General features: G+C 37.7%; 1 protein-coding gene across 1 annotated transcript in view; it reads right to left on the bottom strand.

The window, feature by feature from the left end:
- Positions 1 to 24,013, bottom strand: part of LOC124164520 — an 86,963-nt gene that overhangs the window by 21,643 nt on the left and 41,307 nt on the right. The window contains exons 3-5 of the mRNA XM_046541870.1: positions 5,400 to 5,877; positions 3,930 to 4,272; positions 1,782 to 2,039 (exon numbers count right to left, since the gene is read on the bottom strand). Coding sequence (XP_046397826.1) covers positions 1,782 to 2,039; positions 3,930 to 4,272; positions 5,400 to 5,877 — 1,079 coding nt within the window. The remainder of the gene's footprint in view (positions 1 to 1,781; positions 2,040 to 3,929; positions 4,273 to 5,399; positions 5,878 to 24,013) is intronic.

Below are 24,013 nucleotides of genomic sequence, written 5' to 3'. Positions count from 1 at the left end.
AAATTAAAATACAGCCTTCTAAACAAAAAATCTAGGTGATTGGCAATTTGGCAAAGATAATATACCATACAGTGCCCACATTAGGAAAAGCATGAAGCCGAACTGGTGAAACAAAAACACCAGCTATGGAGCGTAGGGCTCTTCTTTATCCCTCTAAGCACCAAGATAGAGCCAAACCTTACTATGTTTACCATCAAATGGAAGAAATGAGCAAATTTTGGTCACAGATGACTCATTACACATTTTTTTCTTAATGAAAGAGGCATGAACTGCGAGGGTAAGGTGAAAAGTACTCAGCCTGACAAACAAGGACAACTCACCTGCACACAAGAGTGCGTTGGCAATGGGAAAAATGTGTGATTTGGGGTATGACTTGCGAGGTCAATCCCCAATCTCCTGATTTAGCACCCGCAGATCCAGATTTCAACACATTTATATCAAGTACACGTTATCATGGCGTTAACTCATTAAATGCAAATTCAATGTTGTTGATTTTTAGCTTTTCCAAGAATTTTCATAAGTTAAAATTGGTGACAAATTGAAATGAAACATCACAGAGTTATTGATTAATGTTATACCAACATCTTTGACCTGAAAACAGAGCCAGCAAAACTCAACTGGCGTGCGATCACCCCATCGCCCAGCAGTGGTTATTGGAAACAAGGGCTTAAGGCAAACTGTCTACGCAAGCAAGTGCCTGGCTATGACTCATGCTATCTCTACTTCCTCTTCCCTTGCTCCCTTTACTTCTACTATTCCCTTCCTCTCCAGATTGACCTTGATAGTCAAGATGCAAACATACCTGAGTGTGACGAAATCTCCAGTTCCCTTGGGCCAAATTCAACCGTATTCAAGTCCAGGGCAATAATTGCGCATATTTGATAATAAATATACAAAAAATGGTCGCAGGTAACATTTTTCTTCAATTACGATTCATTTACCATTCAAGAATCTTTGAATATTACTCTTCAGTTTTTTTTTTACTCCTGCTGATCGTTGTCTGCAATGCTAGATCAGATGTCCAAGTAAACTTGAAGTATTCCTTGTTAGCAAGTAAATAAAATAATTCCATATTATGATGGGAATTCTAATGGAAATAATAGGCCCAGTGTAGCCATGCTTTAAAGTGCAAATATCCTACTTCTTTTGCATCCGATTTTATTTTTTTTTTAGAAAGATCGAGGAAAACATTCAAGGAGTATGAACTCATGCACGGATAATGAATCCGGATAAGCCACTCCCGGATATACGGGAGTCTGCTGTAGTTTGAGAGAGAGCGGAAGCAGTGGTGCCGACTCCTTGGGACATAAGGGGACCCGAGCCCCCTCAAAAATTCGTTATGGGTATGAGGAAAAAATGTGCCAGGCGTGTCGACTTTCCATGGAGTGTCCAGATATCGAGATTCGAGTTATCAGGGTTCTAATGTTGATCATATGATGGTTCTTATGGTTCTAAATGGATCATATGACTCTTTTAAAATGCTTAAAAAACTTAAAACTCACAACTTATAAAATTTTCCGGGGCCCCCCCAATATTTTTTGCAAGTCAGCGTCCCTGAGTGGAAGTTACCGGTATTACTTTACAAGAGGTACAATCCGGATTTCAAAGCACATTTTACCCACTTCTACCAACTGGACCAGCTCGAGGGATATTTTTTTCTAGTTGACCAGCCCGTACATGTGCCCGGAAAGTGATTTTCAGGAGGCAACAATACAATAGGAAAGTGAAGGTTTGATGGCAAAATCCGGATTGTACCTCTTGTAAAATTTTACCGAAGTTACCTTTATAGCTACTCCTATTGGCGTGAGGCCTGCTCTATTTTCATCCAGGAGTGCAGCTTCAAGAAGACTCCCACATGCAGGCACAGAGTTGCTGCCGGATGGATTTGCCTGAGAGTTGGTTGGATCAGAGCCAGCACCACAGAGCCACGCTAGGGCAGCAACATGACCTCGGCCAGCCACCATGTGTAGCAGATTATTTCCAGAGTGGTCCGAAAGGTTCCGCACCAGGGTGGGGTCCATACCACCTAAACAATGACTCTGGAAAAGAAATAATAACGATTAGAGCAGTGCATACCTCAAATTTTCAATGAGTTGAATTAGGTTAAAACTCACGAGTTTTGAGCAAAAATTTGAGTTCAAGTTACGATGCTATAATTTACATTTTTAGAAAAATTAGCACTTGTTACTTTAATAGATGTTTCTTCATAATTCAGCATGTCTAGAACACACGAGGAAGTGAAACTGTCGTATGAACGAAATATTTTCTGATTAAAAGAATGAAATAAAGCCCAAGAAGCATTGAATTAGGAAAAACATGATAATCAGAGACAAAGGCATTGAACTTTCAGAATGGTAAACATCTAATTATTGAAATTTTTTGGTTGGATACATCTATATGATTCTACCATCTGTAACATTGCCACATCAAAGTTACATACAGGAGATGATGTCATTCATTGCCTATAAAACTTTTAGAGTTCTGTGGAAAATTCTGCATAGATATTCCACATCCCCACCCCCAAATCATGAAAATGACTGGGAAAAAAGAGGAAACTGATCTGGAACGTGGAAAAATTAGCTGGAATACGACCATTACCTACTTAAGTAGAGTAGTAGAAAGTTTTAGGGTTGTGTAGACAACAGGGTCATTTGCACCTACTTAATAATTCATTACGATCATAAACATTTGTTTTTATGTTGTAAACAAAAATTTGAAAATGTTGCAATTAGGCAAAAAACAATGTTGTTTGACTAATACCTATGCATCAAATGCACCAGTTAATTCTCGTAACCACAAATTGCTTGTTAGGAACTTAATTTCTATATTCTGTTCATATATGACGTGAACAATTTTAGATCAGACTCCCATTGGAAACTGTTTAGACATTTTTAATATGGTAGCGACTGAAAAATAACACTTACTGAATAATGTATCAAATTTTAACTATAGATAACTTTGATCAAAAATATAATAGACCCAGTAGGCAGTAATTCTCCTGGGTTTCCTTCCCTATAGATCCATTTTCCTAGAAAATATTTTGCCAATGTTCTAGTTGGCTTCCTCAGGTCTACTGAAGGTCTTCAGTCCTTGGAGAAGACCTTCTTCATGGAGAAGGTCCACTGAAGACCTATAACCTTCCACTGCAGGTCTTTAGTGGCCCTGAGGAATCCAACAGGAACGTTGGCGAAATATTTTCTAGGAAAAAAACAATGATTTATTTACTCCAAAAATTTTGATGATAAAAACTGGTAATTGGAAAGGAGATGGAGATTCAGATGGCCTCCAAAGTCATAAGACCAGAAATGAGCCATCAGCAAATAACAAAAATGTATGCCAACAAAATAATGCAGTAAATATTACACAAGTATTTTTAATGAAATAACATCTAAATAAGTGATCATTCATTTCTAGAGAAAAAAGCCAGTCTTTGGACTCGCAGAATGGATTGATGCGGAAGGAAACCTGGAGGCAAGGGGACTGCATAGAGGAGTCCTAATTGCATCCCATAGAAGGCTGATTTCTGTTGCCACTTTGGTCGCATATTAATCGGTTTTCAAAAATGTCCACAGCATGGTGATGAGTGCAATGCAATCCACTTTTTCCAATATTTGGGCTGTAATTTTTGTAATTGTGAGGAATACCACTGAGCTTTTATGTATTTGATAAATCACATGATCATATACATAAATTTTGGTGAACACCCCTGATTATACCATATTTTCTCATGAAACTTGGATCACTTTCTACACCAGCAGCATGAGTGGTGACTTTTGTAAACCTATTTATATGTGCATTTGGTGACAACACATTTAGAGGTGAACTTGAGGATCCTCTTTTGTAATATTCGTGCCAGGAAGAATCACTGCCTACATTCAAAACCTCAGTGGGAGCCTGCATAGAAACTTTAAATAATAATAGACCCTCACCAATTCATCCACATTTCCTCTCCTTGCCACCTCCAGAACTCTTCGTATCCAGTCAGGGGTGGTACCTCTTTCCCGGCGCCTCTTAAGCTTGGCATTGTGTTTCCTCCTTCCTCTACCATCGTCGCCCCTCTCTCCCTTGCCCGGCACCGATCCTCCTCGACCTGCTACCTTACCCCTCCCCAACCAACCAGCCTTCCCGCCCTCCATTTGAATAGCCTCATCCTGAGTGGCTCCTCCTACTTCCATTAGTGTTTCCATGATTGAAACACAGCGCACAGCCGCACAGGCCTTGTTCGGTGTCTGTGATTGGATGCGCAAGTCCTTTGGTGGAGCCGAACTTGAGCTAAAAGACAGAACACATTTTCATTTTATTCAAACTTGCTAAGGACATTCAATTATACATTCACTGCAGAGATTTACACATACTATAATGAGGTAGCTATACCTCAGTGATCATATCAGCAATTTTTCCTTATGTATGTACTAAGAAAGCTTTGCTGACAAACAACATTGCATGTGGGAAGGGAAAGAAAATTATGATTTCAGCAGATGAATGAAATTCAGCAGATATTTGAATGAAGAGCTCATTCAAATGCATTATCTGTTATTTAAGGATCTAAGTCCAAGAACAATAAATATTATTACTATTATTAAGTCATCAACACAAATAAGAAATAATAAAACTCACCTTTATTTCCACCTTCGATTCAGAAACCCATAACATCAGCAGTTTTTGTCATTTCCCAATGGACTTTACCCTTTTCCAAAAAAAGTTTCGATGTGATGTATACCATACTCTGGTCAAAGCATATTTCAAGTAAATGGTACATAAAAATCGTATTCATCATTTTACTCAGCTTTTGTGCCGTAATGCACAATCTATAGTTAATGAAAACCCAAACAAAGATTGATGAGTCTCATAAGCATTCAAGGCTAATTAAACATGTATATGAAAGTGGATGTTTGTAAATCTCAGATCAATAAGAAATCAGCACCATTTCTGCAATCACCTTGAAAGTTGGCTCATCTTCAAATTATTTCAAGGATAATGTTTTGTAATTTGTCACCTGGCTCTCAAAGATGAGGTTCATTTACTTGTCCTAGAAAATGACATTGACTTGACAAAACCAGAGTTGTTTTTTTGAATTTAATAAGTGTGAGACTATTACCAGGGTTCATTCATCATCAAACAACAATTTTTTCAACAAATTGAGGTAAAATATGCATGGTAAACATGGAAAAGAAACCAGAGAGCATAATGCCACAATTACTAAATACTAATGCCACTAATACTACTCATGGATGGAATTCTTTCTCTTCTGATTAACTTTCTGGACTAGCCTCTTCATTTGGGTGGGCAATCCAAGCTCTATTGTGAGTTTGAAACAGAACCAATCCCATAAAATCTTGCAAGCAACACTCTCTACCTCAAATTCAAAAGAGGATAACTGAAAGCCATTTGATCTCAACCTTGCTTTGCTCCTTCCATGGGGCAATGCGGGCTGCTTCTGGGTTTGCCTCACGGCTGGAGGGGCCCAACCATCGTGCGAGGATTGGTTCCGTGGCTGAGGTCCCCTCCTTCCCTCGGCCATCACCCTGCCACCTCGACTGCCGTTCTGGAAGTTTGGTCTTGGAGGTGGCAAAGGCCTTACTGGGCTGGTGGTGGTGGTCGAAGATAGGAGGCCTTCCAGTCGGTACTCTTGGGCATTGACGGAGACCCCCACCCCCCTCCCTGCTCCCCTCCGTGCCGCCACCCTCTGGCACCGGCATTCCGCGCCCTCACGCCGCCCCTCCCCCAGACCCCCTCCAGCCACCGGCCCACCTGAGATGACTGCCTCTTTGACAATGCCGATGACACCCGAGGCGAGAGGACTTAGCGAGGAGGACGAGGTGATCCCAGAAGAGGATGCTGCCAGTGCTGGAGCAGGGGTGGCGATGACCGGGCGAACTGCAAAAGAGTAAGGGTCAACAGTGAGTGAAGGAATCTATTTCATTTTCCAATATTTAAAGCTGTATTGGCTTGACAAGGTTTTAACAATAGAAGTATCAGACCCATCATTCTGACGGTTAACCTCAACTTACCTAATCATATTTTTATTTAATTTTAATTTTTAATTCAAGGTCAACGGGAAACTGCCCTTTTAAGTACACTGTGTTTAAAAATAATAATATAAAAAGTAAAAAAAAATGGGAAACTTGGTATGTACTCGGTATTCATGATCACATGTAAGGATTTTTATATTTTCTCTTTGAGTGTGTCGAGAGGTGTGCCTACCTGGCACGATGTCCAATCTTATCAAACTGTAATGGTAATGAGAAAACGACACAAAGGACACGATGGACACAACTAGAAGTAGCAATAAAGGCCTTGCGAGTATAAGATGCACCAACATACTGACTATGGTTGAAATCCATGCAGTCATATGGAAATGCATGACTTCCAGATAAAAGGACATCCTCTTTTATATAGATTGGTATGGGGTCCTGGAGTGGTCTCTCATCATCTCACCAGCCAAATTCTCAGGGGCTAGCATTAACTTTTTACTTGCTGGGGCCCTTTGATATTCTTAATTACATGAAAAATAAAATATTGGCCATTTTGGATGTTACAGTATATTCCGTTTAATGGGTCCACCGATTACTTGGGGCAGCCGCTTAATTGGGGCAGATATTGAAGAACAGAACCCATTAGAGGAATATCCCAGAGTATTCTCCGCTTAATTGGGACAGCATGCCGCTTTATTGGGCCATGAGTCGGCAACATAGACCCTATACTCGCGACGAAATAAAATTTTTTGTTTTCAGAATACTACTTTTTTATATTTTCCTCCTTTGATTGACTCTTATTTTTCACAAATGATACTATTCTTGCCCCATTTTGAAAGCTCTTGTTGCTAAACTATTCGCAAGAGGATAGGACTTTTCTTTAATAGGACTTAGTTAAAGACATTCATTCAGCATCGCCCGAGGCTGTGAAAAATATTTTTAATTAAATTGTTATAATTCTTAAAAATGATAATAAATTAACTAAACTCACTGATTTATTAATCAAATTAATAGTTTAATAAACTTATGCTGCATTATAAACGTTCTTTAGTCTTCTTTCTATCATTTCAAAGTTTGTTTATGCCCATATGCAGGATAGTTCACCTAGGGTGCGTTCCGAATCACGCATCATGCGCATCAACGCATGACCTTGATGCAGCCGTTCCGAAATTGCATCAAGGCATTGATGCGCTTATGCTGATGCGTGATTCGGAACGGCTTGATGCGATATGAGCGGGATGTATTCCCCCGTTCAAAATACCCGCAGGCACCAGTGCTGGAAGATAGTTCGGGTTAAGCGATAACACAATGATTGATATGCCGAAATTTAATATGCATAGTACTCATGATGAGGAAAAACGTTTATTGATGCGTATATTAAAACTTAATTATATTCATTACGGTCGTTCGAAAGTTCCAAGCCGTAACTTGCAACTCATATTTACTTAAAATAGTGATAAACTGAGCGAATTGACGGGAATTTGTGCAGCTAACTCGAAAAACGGTCAATAAGGAGGCGTAGTATATAGTATATCTCAGCCATCATTGAGTTTTAAGGGTCAAATTGCTTTGAAGAGAAGATTTTTACGATCAATAGTACGTAGATTGCTGCTAGACATCAATTTATGGCTTTCCGATAAGATATACGACTTGAAACCAATTTTTTTCATAAAAATCGGGAAGAAATACTTAAAACCTCGATAAAATTTTCACAAACACTTTTTCATACTGCATATATAATGCTTAAAAATAAACTGCAAGACATTTTTATTTAAGTATTCTACCGCTTGGTATTAAGGTAGGTTTGCATGGAGCATTCTAAAAGTCCCTCTTGCCCTCATGGACTTCCCTCCTGAATTCACAACTTCAGCCTTTTCATGCTATCTAAAAATCCCATTCTCTCCTTTGTTTACCCAACATTCTATGCCCTAATAGTGTTTTCAACATCCACTCCCAGCTCAGTACTTGCCTAATCCATATCTCCTTTGAATGCTATCCAGAAGCTGTCTCTCCTCACTCAACATGTCTCGCACTTTGACCTTCTTTCTTCTCTCAGTCCACTTCACTTTCTCCTTACCCACATCTCGAACACCTCCAGCCTCTCCCATTTTCCTCCCTAAGTGCCCATGTTCCCACACTGTGAAGTGCTATATTCCAGATCAAAATGTTACAAATTTATCAACCAATGTACTGTCTGTAAGCAAGCTAGTTAGAAAGACACAGCTGTCTTGTGTAATGAATATGGGTACATCAAATAAGCTGCAGCTTATTTGATGTCAGATCTTTGGAAGTAATAGGAGTGATTTAGCCACTAGTTTTGAAGAAAATGGCATATGTTGTCAAGATTTGAAAAAATATAATTCAGAAAGTAAAAGCAATGCAACTTGTTATGTAGGATTGACAGTCAAAGCATTAGAGGACTGTTTACTAAGTCTGTGGCACAAGAGTAGCAGACTTGTGACAGAGTAACATGCAGGTTATAATGTGGTTGACAGTGGTGTGGATTGTCCCCCTAATAATAAATTTCAGCCTTGTATAGCATATGTTGATGGCAAGTTAGCAAAGAAATGATTCGAGATAAGCGCTAGAATAGAAGCTGTATGTAATAAATTAAGTCTGATCCTCTCAGAATTGTGTGGTCTGATGGTATTATAGGTGAACATATATTTATATTATTTATTTAAAATATACATGTAAATTCAGGGGTAAGGAAAGAAAGGGATAGGAACATGGAATAGAAAAAGGACGAGGACAATGTATGCTCACCTTCACTGATGACTGCACAAGAAAGGTTTTTGTTTTCTTTATTAAAAGTAAGAAGTCTCATTTAGTCCTACAATGCTATACAATTTTTAAGGCAAGCATGGAGAATGAGACAGGGAACAATATGAAATGCCTGCATACAGATTATGGGGGTGAATATATGGGTCAGGCATAACAGGGGAGGTTAAGGGCATGTGCGATAAAAGATTGAACTACAAAATCTTATAATCTTCAAGCAGAAATGATTAGCTGAGCCAATAGAAAGCTAGGTACAAACTCTCTGGCATCAATTTACTAAAATATTATTGGATTGAAGCTTGTTGAGAAGCTGTATATCTCGAAACAGTACCATCCAAAGCAGGAGGGAATGCATTACCTGAGGAGAGATGGTTTGAATGAAAATTTAATCGAAGACATCTAAAAGTATTTGGATGTATTTTCTATGCTTATGTGGCTAAAGAGCAATGAAAGATGCTGGATGCCAAATGCATAAAGTATTAGCAATTGTGAGGAGTCAAAAATGGTATTTTTTGACTGACCCTGATATTGCGGGAAGATTCATCGAAGCATGTGATGTAGTATCCTTTGTAAATATGTTTGGGGAGCTCAAACCAGTCCAAATATCTCTTGGTAACTCTTTAATTCTACCTAGGCTAATAAGGGATAATTAGTTACTAGCCTCAACCTGACAGTGGAGAGAATGGCAGTGCTGAACTCACAAAGGTACCCAAGTAGTGAGGGGAATATCTGAATATCAAGTAATGAAGACTCCATCCCTGAATCAAGTTGTGAGGGTAATGACAAAGTTCCAACTAATATAGACAGTAGTTTTGAGAGTAATCAAGAAAATGAGTCAGTGTTTGGAAGCGAGGGAGGAGAAGCAGAAGAGACGTTTTCTTTAAAAAATGGAGTGGCTCGAAAACTACCAGATCACATAATCTCCTTGTCATCTACTAACTTGACCTGCAATCAACCTTTGTCTCATAGAAGCAGGTTTGAATGTAGCTCCTGCAGTGACCCAAAAACTTTTCTTGATGTTCCATTTCTAGTTTTGATTGGTTGTCTTATGTATGCTATGATTTGTACAAGGCCACATCTTGTCTTTGCAGTGTTAAAGTTAAGAAGGTTTAATGATGATTTTACAATGCAATACTGGGCATATGCAAAGAGTATATTAAAATATTTGAAGGGAACTATCAATTATCATATTTCTTATTCTTAGTCAGGAATGTTTCTGGAGGGATACACAAATGCTGACTTTGCCATCGACAAAATAGATTGACTATCCTGTACTGTATACATGATAATAAGTTAGTTAATGGAGCAGTGGCTTGGGAAAACAAAAAGCAGTGCTGTGCAGTGGCTATGTATACAATAGAAGGCGAGTATGTAAGTTAGCCAACTGGAGCAAAAAATGGTATTGTACTCTCCAGAATTGTAAAAGAAATAGTTGGAAAGAACTGCATTAAAAACTTGGTTCTGATGTGGTGCATGGAAGGTCAAAGAACAGAGGTTGGACATCATTTTGTTAAAAACTCTGTTGCCAAAGGAAAAAATAATTGCTGATTACATGTCAACAAAATATGGTAGCAAATGTGCTTCCAAATGAGTCAAGGTCAATGTCTCATTTTTCAACATAGGTACATATTTTACTGTTCCGAGTGCATAATAAAGCCTAAATCACAATAAAATTAAGTACATTTTGGGGATTGGATAGTTGGGCATTGTCCATTTACTTAGAGTGGCATTCATCAAATAGAATTTAGCATTTCCTCCTGATTTTACAAAATTTTATACGGTGTAATTATGACTGAAAATTGAACGTAAACATTGAAAACCGGTAATCACTATAGTTATGGCGATTTCCGATTTTCAATGTTTTTGTTTACTTTTCAATGTTTGATATCATATGATGCAGCTTCTTAACACAAATACCCAAGTTCAACTGAGAACCATTTTGGAAACCCATTACTTTTGAAAACATTGATAGAAGTGTGCCTTTAGTTGGATAGCATTTAGGAGGACACTGAAAATAAGTTGGCCGCGTCATCAATGCGTCGATTAAAGAGTATTTGGAGCCAATTTATAAACTAACTGCAGTACAGCAATACGTATTTATCCGGGCTTACCAAATCACACGCTATGTACAAAACAATTGCACTGAATACTCAATCAACTCGATGGGGTTCTTCAAGCACACATCACTGCAGTGTACATGTAAATCAAGCACACATCCGTGATCCTTGAATAAATAAATTAATTGATGATGTTATTTATCACGGCATCACTACCCTGAATGTCCCTTTACTTGTGGTACCATAACTTGAACTAATCTCTTTAGCAGGGGAAAATAATTTTAGTACCTACCGAGCAAATTCACTTGCAATGAATGTATAGTTTCGCACATTAAATAGCTAATAAACGTTTGGCAAAATGGCAATAATAGGGTGGTTTCCTATTATTTTTTTATTGCTTTAATCGAAAGATTATTACTCCTGGCGTACGTATTTCACGCTTTTAGATTTTTAAATGACAACATCTATTTTTCGCGATTAAATGAAAAGTGAAAATTTTCAAGCGCGCGAAAACGCGACGCTTAAGTATGAATGCCGGGAAATATCTCCGCACGTCGTATTTCTGGTTCCCCCTCCCGCCCGGTGTGGTGACCTTGAGGCGAGGCTTAGCGCTGATACGTCGCAGGATGCTAGCGGATAGCTGAGTACCTTGCTGGATGGTAGCGCATGGCTTAAAAAAGGTTTATTAATACCTTATCAAACGAAGAAAACTTTCCGAACTTAGCCAGTTTTAATAGGTGATTATTAAGACATGTTTCCCTGAGCTCTGTGCCTCATGCATGCATTGGTAACCTCAGACGATGTATAACTCCTATCCTCTCGTGTAGAAACTAGGTCCCTGTGACGTCATGCGGAGTGGAATCGCATGGGCGCCAATCTGGCCTTTTTCAAATGAGGATAAAATTTGACCCTTGCCATTCGTCTAAATCGGTATTTCAAAAACCAAATAATTTGTGTATTATGAATACACTAACGGTGGGTAACGAATCGCAATCAATGCCTTTCGTTTTCTTTGATGAAGGAAACTACCCTATTTGCAACATATATGCCTTCAAATGATAGACCAGTGAGATTATACAAATCGTAAGCAATTCTAATATTCCGACGAACAAAGTCTTATATTTTTATTTTGAAGATACTATTATACTATAAACCACAGTCTCTGTGCTATAAACACTCCCTGATGTAGCTTTTCAACTTATCTTTTCACAATATAACGTTAAGTGTCGAACATTTCCACAAGTTAGTGTTCAGAAGCAAAATTACGGTTAAAACTACCACGCCTGCATATCAATGTGTGAAATTATAGATCGTATTTTGCATTTTTTACCACCAATTAAATTAATAACGGTTGTAAACAAGTTACATACACGCACTGCACTTCAACGCAACGGATATACATTTTCCCATTTTCAACTTTATATGGACTAATTGTTTCAAAAACTAATATCTATAACTCCATAAAACTCTTTCCTACGACAATAGAAGCACAATATAGTCGTGTAAACACCCTATGCAAACACAAAACACCAGTCAAAATTTTAAAGTTCGCGCCCATTTTCGCCTTCGCATCAACTGCATCAAGAATTTCTGATGCGAGCCGATGCGAGTTGATGCTTCCGAAACCTCGAAAAATGCTCGCTCCGGGGCCGCATCGATGCGCATCAATGCGTGATTCGGAACGGCCTCATGCGCATCGATGCACATGATGCGTGATTCGGAACGCACCCCTAATTGGGGCAGCCGCTTAATTGGGGCAAAGTGCACAAGTCCCGATATGTCCCAATTAACCGGACTCTACTGTATTTTTATTTTTCCCTTTCTTTGCAAAGAAATCAAAGTGACCAGAATTATTTCCAAGGCATATTCATGCTTAACATTGGGTGTGAGTTTTGGATGCATGAAACAACTAGCAATACCTCAAACTTCCCGTTAGTACTTTTCACTGACCATGAGAATTTTTTTCAATTATTTTTTTCTGGCAGTAGGTAACAGCTCATTAAATGCACTACAGTCAAGGAGAAAAACACCAAACCTTCTACACCTACCAGATTTCTGGGATCTCTAGAAATTTGTATGAATCGGTAAGTGGTAAATCCTTCATGAGTTAGTTCTTTCTGGCAAAGAAGACAAAAAAATCAAGTTCAATCAGTGGTTTTATGGTGCCAGAATGTGCCAAAATGCCATTCCCCGACAGGTTAACAAAAGACATAATAGTCAAATAACAACACTTTTATCAATTTTGTTGCCTCAAAATTTCTAATATATACATTCGTTACCAAGTCCTTCATGAGTTAGTTCTTTCTGGCAAAGAAGACAAAAAAATCAACTTCAATCAGTGATTTTATGGTACTCGAATGTGCCCGAATGCCATTCCCTGACAGGTTAACAAAAGACATAATAGTCAAATAACAACACTTTTATCAATTTTGTTGCCTCAAAATTTCTAATATATACATTCGTTACCAAGACAAAAAAATTCGTAATAAAATGTAAATAATAACTATTACTAAAAAAAAACACATAAGGTAATAATTCACATCTAAAAAAAGTTATGGAAAGGCATTCCGGCACTGCTCATTTTACAATGATGGCACCGATTACAATGGTCATGTGATGATGACTTACTAAGTTAAATGAAATTAAAATTCACCTTCTGTCGATATCACTAATTGCAAATGCTAACTAAAAATGGTTAACAATTCCATTCCACAATAAATAGCTTTGTTTGATGAACAGATCACCAACACCAGGAGACAACGAGAAGGCCATTTCTACCGTAAGTATGTTTGGAGGCACTATTTGAACACAAAATTTCCGTATTTTTGAACCCAGTTCAAGTTAAAATGATAAAACTATGGTTTCAGAATAAATTACATTGATTAGGCTAATTTAATTTCTAGCTGACTCACTAAATGTCACTGATCAAACAAAATGAAACAGACTACTTAATTTTGTGTTAATCGCGACAAAGCTAACCAATATTTTGAAAATAACATGGTAAGATGAGTATATGATGGTTGCCCTTAGATGAAGATATGGATACTTAAAATTAAAGATAACACGATTAATTGAGAAATAAAACCACATGGACAAAGCATCTTTAACAATAATAAATGCATTAAATAACGAAAAAACGATATTATTAGTGGGTAGATTGCCGAATATGGGGTGGTTTCCTATTATTTTTTTATTGCATAAATCGAAAGATTATTACTCCTGGAGTACGTATTTCACGCTTTTCGATTTTTAAATGACGATATCTATTTTTCGCGATTAAATGAAAAGTGAAAAATTTCAAGCGCGCGAAAACGCGACGGCTAAGTATGGATGCCGGGAAATCTCCGTGTGACGTTGTTCTGGTTCCCGCTGCCGCAAGTGAGGTGACCTTGGGGCGAGGCTTTGAACGCTGATACGACGCAGGATGCTAGCAGGTAGCCGAGTACCCTGCTAGCTGGTAACGCTTGGCTTAAATAAGGATTATTAATACCTTATTAAACGAAGAAAAATTTCCGACCTTAGGCAGTTTTAATAGGTGATTATTAAGACATGTTTCCCTGGGCACTGTGCCTCATGCATGCATTGGTAATCTCAGACGATGTAGAACTCCTATCTACTCGTACAGAAACTAAGTCCCTGTGACGTCACCGGGAGTGGCATCGCATGGGCGCCAATCTGGCATTTTTCAAATGCGGTTAAAGTTGACCATTGCCGTTCGTCTAAACCGGCATTTCTAAAACCAATTAATTTGTATATTATGAATACACTAATGGTGGTTAACGAATCGCAATCAATGCCTTTCGTTTTCTTTGACGAAGGAAACTACCCTACTGTTAATATGTGTTCATCTTCAATTGGCCCAACCCCCAATTTTTGGAGCATAATTTTTTGAAATCAAAAGTGCCAAGGCCAAATCTTGAGCCTAGCAACCACAAAAAGCCTCGAAACTTATTTTTTGTATCAAGTCACAAAATATAAATAAGCTTACCTCAATTTTAAATTTCTTCGCTGGAAGTTTTTAAATTTTATATTGCCTCTACATTTATCATCGAGCACGTGTAATGAGTATTTACAGGCCTTTTTCTATGAATAATTCTGAAACTGGAAAAGATAATATCCGTCCATAGATTTGTTCTATCACTTAATTGTTAGACTTGAAAATCATGGAATTCTTAACACTTATTTATTTACGAAGATTTAATCATTTGGTTTATTTGGTTGGTTTAATTTCAAATCGACGAAAGAAAAAAAAACGTTTTTCATACCATCCATCCGCGCATTAAATATCGACGATTTATGCAGAAAACAACAGCAATGGCTATATTATTGTTGCATCTTAATAATAGGTGTTAACTATTGGATTATACTTTTATCAAGCCCCAAAGTATAATTCACTTATTTCCATTGAGCGAGAGTTATCGGTAATTTCATGCAGTTCCTTTTTTTCTGCAAGGAGATATTGTTCCCATAGTCGTTGAATGAATGCATTTAAATACGAATGGAACTCGCGAGCGAGATTGGTTCAAAAAGATGTGACGATTTATAGTTTCAAATCCAACCGACTGATTTAATAATAAAATCGGAGAACCCATACGCTTTCAAAACTAAATTGCAGCCAGAAAAAAACGATGTAGATTTTATTTATGAAAACAACATCATGCACATCAGCGCAAAGCGCGTACCTATCTCGTATTCGTGATATAATTTTGACGAAATCGATAGATCGCGGGCTAAATACAGTTTAAAAATCGACTTATACTTTCACTTACGAATGCAATATCTCAAGAGACCAAGAAAAAATGACAAATGCACATTAACTAATGCTCTAATTTACATCCTGGCGGCGATGTTAAGGTTGCTTGAATCACCTTTACTCGAATATAGCCACCACTTATATTTTATTCCGGAAATTTTGCAAAAAGAGGATACTTTATTCGGAGAAATCAAAAATATTTAACTTACAATTATTGACGGCCATACGTTTTTTCTCACACCAAACCATCCTATTATCTAGTTATGTACTCTTTTTATCATCCACGGCCTTTAAGGACTCTACTTGAGTTACGAAAAAGGAGTCTTTTTTTATTACACCATCCATATACGATTCACGATAGAAGCGAGCGTTGTGGGGGGGCCCTAAGATCGGGGCCCCTGGCGATCGCCGACCAGCCGACCTGGCCACACCGCCCCTGGCAGTAAGTGATGGGATAGAGCATATTTACATAGGAAGGATTCACGAGTCCTAAAACAGGCGACAGTATAAGGGCAAATAAACGAATGAGACGGACAAGAAGATCGCATACAAAGATTTAGTAAATTTTTAGAAGCATGAGCTCATTACATGGATTAAAAATGAGGAAATTGCGCGAATATTTAAAACTTTGCAGGCGTTATGTATATAGACGACAATTTGGGAGTAAATGTGCCTTCCTGTGTCTCTAAATTCAATCCTACGTTTCCAACGCGTGATCCAATACGCAGGGAGCGTGCTTTTGAATGAGCTAAACACACCGAGCAAGAATACGTGGCCTGTCGAGTAGAGCATTTGGTTACTGTTTCTAGACTACCGGGCTCATAAGTGAGGCCGCATGGAAAAATAAAAAAAGAGCCATAACAACGTGAAATAACACTGGGAAACGAACTGACATTAGTATCCTGATTATGGGGCGAACTTGATCCTCACCGATCCAAACCAATTTCCTTATTGAAACACTTGGCGATGAGTGATTTCAATTCGTTTTACAGTATAAAAGTATCTCGCAAAAGTTACGTTAATATCAGGCATGCCATTCCCACGATGTTGAGGGGGACGCATTCCAGCATAAAACCTAATTTTATTCTATTTGTTATTTAAATGTTCCGGTTTAATTTACTTGCATCACTTGAAGAGCTAAAGTATAAAAAAATTCTGACTATAAAAAATTCTGATTTATAAACAATTTCCACAAAAATCAAGATGAAAAGTCCAATTTTTACTACACTAAAATCAACAGGAATGCATTTTCTTCCACAATTAGGCGTAGTGGCTGGATTCCATAGCTCATGTCAGTAGTTCTTTGGACCCAAAATTCCAAAAAGTTTTACCCAAGGGGACTGTATAGAGGAGGCCCAATTTCAATCCCATAGAAGGCTGATTTCTTTAGCCCCTACGGTCGCACTTTAATCGGTTTTCAAAATCGTCCGCGGCTCGGTGATGACTGCAATGCGATCCAATTTTTCTAATATTTTCCATTACAATGTTTGTAATTGCGAGGAATAGCGTTGGAAAGTTATGAATTTGATAGATCACTCCATGATTTATTATATGAATTTCGGTTAACACACCAATTTTTTCCTTATTTCCCGGTGAAAGTAGGATCACTTTGTCCGTCAGCGACGCGATTGGAGACTTTTGAAACCCAAAAATGCGCAGTGATTGACGACAAATTTAGAGGCCGATTTGAGCATCCTCTTTTGTAATATTCGTGGTTTTACCTTTCACATTTTCTATTCGCTCCAAATTACCATATAATCCGGCCTAAGTAATCAAGGCCGAAGAGGACCCACTCCGATAAAATACAATTTTTTTTAGCGGCTTTCCAGGGACTTCCCCGAAAATGTTTGAGTTATGCAAGAATGACAAAATTTTAGCAACAAGAAGCTTCGAAAATAATAATACAAGGTAAAAAACTGGCCATCGAAAACCTTCAAGACATGAGTGAAAGACCAAACGGAGGTGGGGGAATGTTTCTTTGAGAATGCTCCGTCGAAGCAGAGCGAGGTAAGGAATTAGGTTCGCGACTGCGCGATTAAAAAACAAATACTTTTCGCAAATATTGTCATAAAATTAATTTTTTGTCACAACAGTCGACATCCATTGAAAGCACAATACGGGCGTAGAGAATGTGTTTGATTTAATTCTTGCACTTTAAGTTGACACTTTTTCCAGTTATTTTTAGCTTTCATAACATAAAACGCGATTTTTAACTAACGTGATTTGTTTTCAATTTCTGCATGCATTTGCCAATAACTCAAATGGTACTTCGCAGATGAGCCTTACCTTCATTTTTTCAATATCCTTAATGCATAACGAACATAATTTCAGTTTTGTTGTCAAAACAACGAATGTATTCTAGAAGTGCCGCAGTAAGAACCAGAATAAAATGCGGATTTTCAAGTATAACTCTCAGAAAATATCGTACGGAAAGCCTATTCGTTTTGGACATCAATCGATGAAGCACAACTAAAGGAACAAATTTCGGAATTCCATGAAAATGATAAGACCTCGATTTTCTCGCGCAGATCTTAGTTCTCCCACAGTCAATCGTCTAAAGAGCTTTATAATAGGTGATAGTAGTCATGCAAACTCACCTGAACGAATCAAACGTACAAGAGGAGAGTTACAAAAGCTAACGGATATCGGCAATGAAAAAGGAAATGGATATCGGACTTATCGGGTGCGGAACAGGCATTTCTTTCGTTTCTAGGTAGAACCTTCTTAAGAGGATGAGTAAATCTTGCATATTAAAATGATTCGTCGCATAATCCTATTATAAATCAAAATCACACCGGGGTACAGAATAAAGAATAAAAAGTGACGTATTCTCATAAAAAAAGAAAACCACTATTGTCATTGCACTATTATAATTCATTTTCGGGAATACGTCTGCGTGCTTAATATTTAACTCAACGTTTCGTTCCACTTACTGGGAACGTCGTCAGGAGAAAACCTTAAAACTAAAACTATTGTCATTGTTTTCTCATTGGGAGAAAACTTCCAGTAATAAACAAATCTTTCTTTGGCTAATCTTATTAACTTTACTCATAGTTGCTTTACCTTAAATCCATCAGAACGTAATGACAGGTGAAAAGACACATGCCTCCGAGGATAATAAATATTCTAACGTTAAACTTCTATAAAGAATAATAAGCAAGCCTGCAGTAATAAATATGCTATAACACTAGCAGAGACGTAAAGAGAAAAAAGATCATTAGTTCATCAAAACTGGCAAAGCATCTTTGCCACAAGGAATACATATACATTGAAAGAAATGATGAGCAGAAAACATTACTTAATTATTTTTGCTACCTATAAGGTATCCTTAAAAATAGTACACGGAAATATTGTCGACGAAAAATTACACTGACCACAATTAGTATCATTATTATTGCGGATTTATAGTAATATTTATGCTACTTAAAAACTAACACAGTCGACCTATATTGCTTCTACATAATTTTCCTTCCAATTAATTATTTCATCAAGCTTCCAACGAAAGTCTTTCCCACTGACATTTTTTTTTACGAAAATTACGGTATTAAACACATTCTCTAACAACCTTTCTTGTTTAAAAATTGGCATGTTTCATGGATGTACGTTGTGAAAATAAACACGCGGAACATGGCAGACATTCGAATAGAATAAATTCGGCAGACGTTCAATACCGAATTTTAAGTTAAACCTCAAAGAGAACCTGTCATATTAGGAACGTTATTCATTTCCGACGTTTTCTTTTAATACTGATTTGAAATGATCTTTGTCTATCCATTAACAAAAGAAAATAAGAAAAGCCTTGATGCAAGCTTTGAAGGAAGTTGCGACAGTGGGTAAAGTAGTACGACGCAGAGATTAAAATTCTGTGCCCCTTTTTCAATCATCAAACTACAAATACCCGATAAAATGACATCTTTTAAACGACTTTTCATTTTCCTAAGCAATAAAAACATTAATTTTTCCATCATTCAAAATTATAAATCAAAGCAGAAAAGCTAATTAATACCATAACTTACAACTTCTGCACATTAAAATAATAAAAATAAAAGAACACCGCAATGGGGAGAAAATACTTCGGATTAGGGCAACATACTTCCAACTTAATTGCCACCAAAATGAATACGTATATTTTCATAGAAAAACAAATTCCTTCAAATTTAAATAATTTTTATACACTTTAAAAGATAGTGTAGTGGGACATTGAAAAGAGAAACGAGTTTAAGCACCACGAAGAAGCATCATTCCTCCTTCAAAAGCGGAAAATATTTCCGACCACTAACAGAAATTGCGATTTCGGGATGCGTTAATTTAATTTTGCAACTTCTCAAATGATTTCACACGAACCAATAGTGCACAAAATAATAAACAAGTAATAGTATTTATAGGTCGAAATAAAAATTATAAACGAAGATAAACGAGGCGAAATTTGTCTTCTAAACGATATTTAGTTAAATTTCCTTTTTATTAGTTCGCAATATATATTTATTTATTACTACCATCACTCAAAAAGTTTTTTTTACCATTTATCTTTCATATTTAACCAGATAAACGGTTCATCTTTGTGAACACCATCCCATGATCGTAGTCAACTATATTTCCGTCAGGCGATTGCTTATCAATTATCATGTTTATAAAAACCAAATGAGATTAAATATTTTGTTTCCGTAAGATACCTACCATTGACATTTACCGAGTAAGAGAGAGGCGTGGATATTTTTTCTTCACACTTATTTTATATGATTGAGTACACTGCGTCTTCGCCAAGCGGTCGAGAAAAATATTACAAGTGTATTGGTGGAGAAAATAATGCATAAGTACGTAATATTTGGCCACGGTCAACTGATACAGCACACCTTTTCGTTTGAGTACCACGAAAACTAAAAAAAATTCCAATTAAGTAATCATTGAAATTTACCGGGTAAGAGGAAGGTGTAGAAATTGTTTTCCTTACACTTAACTTTTACTTAAGGGGTTAGGGGGAAGAGTGGACTTCTTAGTCTCGATCACGCCCGAATGAAGGCATCTATTTTTATTATTATATGATTGAGTACACTGTGTCATCGCACTAGTAGTAAAGAAAAAAAATATTACAAGAGTATTGGTCCAGAAAATAATGAAAAAGTACGTAATATTTGGCTACGATTCACTAATACGGCACACCTTTTTGTTTGAGTACCACGAAAACTAAAAAAAAAAGGACATTCCACCGAGGAATCTCCTTTAAGAGACGGGGGTTTTGCTGCCGAGGTGCACCGGCAGGCGAGAGGGGGGGGGGAGGGGTTTTTTCGAGGTGAGGGGATGGGTGGGAGGAAGATCGCTCGGTTCCCACCCCATCCTCGCCTTCCGAGACTCCTTCTCCCCCTCCCAGCGACGCCCGGCATCTCCCCTCCCCCCTCCACCAATTGGGCAATGGGTGCGCATTCCGATGCGATATCTCCTCGGGATCGAACGAACCCTCCCACATTCCTTCGACCCCTCCCCTCTCTTTCTCTCTCCACATCTACCCCCCTCCTCCAGCGCCACAACCAAACGTCCCTCATCCTCCCATCCTCTTAGCTTCCCCTCCTTTGCCTGACCATCCTCTGTAGCTCTCTTACTATACGAGTAGAGCCGCTGCTGCCTCTTTTCCGAGTTCCGAGCGGTACAAAACGATATTGTGACGTAAATTACCGGCGATACCAATCGGTTTAACGACCCGCGATGCCCAATTTGACAATTCGAATGTAATTTTTTTCCATTTGGCCCATCTATCATTCTTTTGTTTTTCACGTTTGCCTTAGATCACGCAAACAGTAAATGCGTTACTAGAGCAAAATATTAGACAATACGTAAATTACCAGCTATACCACATCTTTTAAGAATCCGCGATGCCCAATTTCACAACGCGAATGTCATTTTTTTCACATATTTGCCCTTCTACTATTACTTTATTTTTCACTATTGCCCTTCGACCACGCACATAGTAAATGCGTTGCTAGAGCAAAATATTGGATACGACGCGAATTACCAGCGATACCAATCGGTTAATGATCCGCGATGCCCAATTTGACAACGCGAATGTCATCCATTTTTCATTTTTGCCCTTCTATCATTCTTTTGTTTTTAACTTTTGCTGATGCCATTTTTTCACTTTTTCCTGTAGATCAACCAAACAGTAAATGCGTTGCAAGGGAAAAATATTGGACACGACGCCCATGATATTCTTCTTCCTTGCACCCTACGTTATACGCCACAAAAACTTCTTTTACGTGGGATTTTCTTTCCTTCTTTCCCTCAGATATATTTCTCGCATAATAAGTGATTACAAGGTGGGTCAGTAGTTAGCCTCCTCGACTTCCATCAAAGGTTCAAATCTTGGAACATTCACAAATTTTAAATTTGAGAAAATTCGTACAGAGAAGTCCCAAAATTAAAAAAAAAACAATTTTCATATAAACTTAGATTATATACGAGTGGAATACAATTATACAAAAATGGAATACTTTACATCTTTTATAGATCTTAAGCTGCAAGCCGTACAGTAAACATAATGAAGACCTTATTTGTAACTGATTTTAGAAGTTAATTTTTTTATTCTAGTATTGATTCCCTAGTGGTCACTGTATTCGAGGTATTAGCGAAAAACGTAAAAAGGGTGGATCCAGATCCCCGCTAACCCCACAAGGATCAGGAGTAAAAGTAAAAAAAATCCGACTGCACGATTTTTCCCTAAAAAGCATTTGCTGACTGGACAACAGGCCCCATCTGGATTCTAACTACCGACCACAACTTATCCTAACAGCATAAAATATAATAATGACCAAAATCAAGAATTACTAAACTTAATCAACGGAGAGCGGCAAACGTGGACGTTATTATTTTCACCGACATAACCGTGAAAATGCTCGCAAGGTAAACGCTTACTTTCACGTTTTTAGAAACCTCCTTCATGACTTTAGGAAAATGCTTATGAACTTGCAAGAAGTTTTTTCGGGATTGTATCGGATCATTTAATCCATTACGACTAACACTTTAGTACAGCATTATCTTCCGGGCGCTGGATAGATTATCGATACATTAATCAGGCACTCTCACACACGCCAAAATGGTAAATAGTAGGGACGTGCGAATAGCACTTTTTGATCTCGAGTCGAGTTAAAAACTACTCACGAGTATCGAGTCGAGTCGAGAATGGTAATTTCTGGACAATGCAAGAACGCATGATCTAATATATTCTCATTCTTCCAATTCCCTTGTGAATATTCTACTCCGAATGCTTAGCTTGATGTAAAAAGGAAAATATAATGAGGAACGATGATAGTAATTGTGTCGGAATTTCGGGATGAATAGAAATTGATGTGCCTTAAACAGTTCCATAGGCAAAATTGAAATGAATTAACCTCTAGTAATATGTTGACAATTTCATTAATGCATGTATCCAACGTGCTCGAAAGAGCTCTGACAATGAGTAAAGGCATTTGCACAATTCTAATAAAGATTATAGGCGTAAATGAATCATGTAATATTTTACTCTTTCAAATTCTCATGCAGAAAATCCAGTTGTTCTACAAGCTAAGGCACCAGGCTTTTACGTTTCCATGTTACAGTATTACTGCCTGCAGAAAATTGTCTTTGCTGTACACTTGCGTGGCTGGGCAAGTACTTTCTTGCCAAAATTGCAAGATTTGGGAATCTTGGGAATTTTTATTAAAATTATATAAACGATTTTTATGGATGGATAAAAGACTAGAAGATGGCACCACTTGTGACGCCAAACACCGAGAAAAACCGGCATTGTCCGCTAAAATATACAAGTTACATATTTATTTCATTTAATCTTAACAATTTTTACGAATTCTCTTGGCGTTTGAGAAAAGAAAGTAGGGTTTGGTATAAAAATATCGCATAAGAAAGTATGAATGATGCAGCGGTCCCCTCGGATTACTCCAAAATACGCCGCCGCGCTGGGCCCGAAGACGATCGGCCGCCGCGGCTGGCAAAAAGGTATTCGGCGCCCACGACGACTACTATAGTGTTATAGTGGTTGGCTGCTACGTATACAGCAAGCTGGAACTCCCAAGCCAAGGTTATAGAACGACTAATCGACTTTAAAAACGATATTATCATATGATTTCACCGGCTGTCGGCAGATTTCTGAACCTCCACAGCTCTCTAACCGAAACTACTCGACTCGACATTCGTTATGTTACTCGAAATACTCGAGTCGAGTACCAAATACTCGACTCAACTCGAATTTTCGAGTACTCGCACATCCCTAATAAATGGTAACAAAAATAAACTTCAGAGTGCTAATTTTCTGCTGAGAAATGAGCAAGGAACCATAACTATGATAATTTATTCGACGAATAGGGAAATTTCCTTCATAAAAGACAGCGAAAGGCATTGATGAAGATTCGTTACCCACCATTAGTGCATTCATAATATAAAAATTATTTGTTTTCAGAAAT

This window comes from Ischnura elegans, chromosome 8 (genome assembly GCF_921293095.1).
Source record: "Ischnura elegans chromosome 8, ioIscEleg1.1, whole genome shotgun sequence".
Taxonomy (NCBI): domain Eukaryota; kingdom Metazoa; phylum Arthropoda; class Insecta; order Odonata; family Coenagrionidae; genus Ischnura; species Ischnura elegans.
This window is presented reverse-complemented; position numbering and strand designations above follow the sequence as displayed.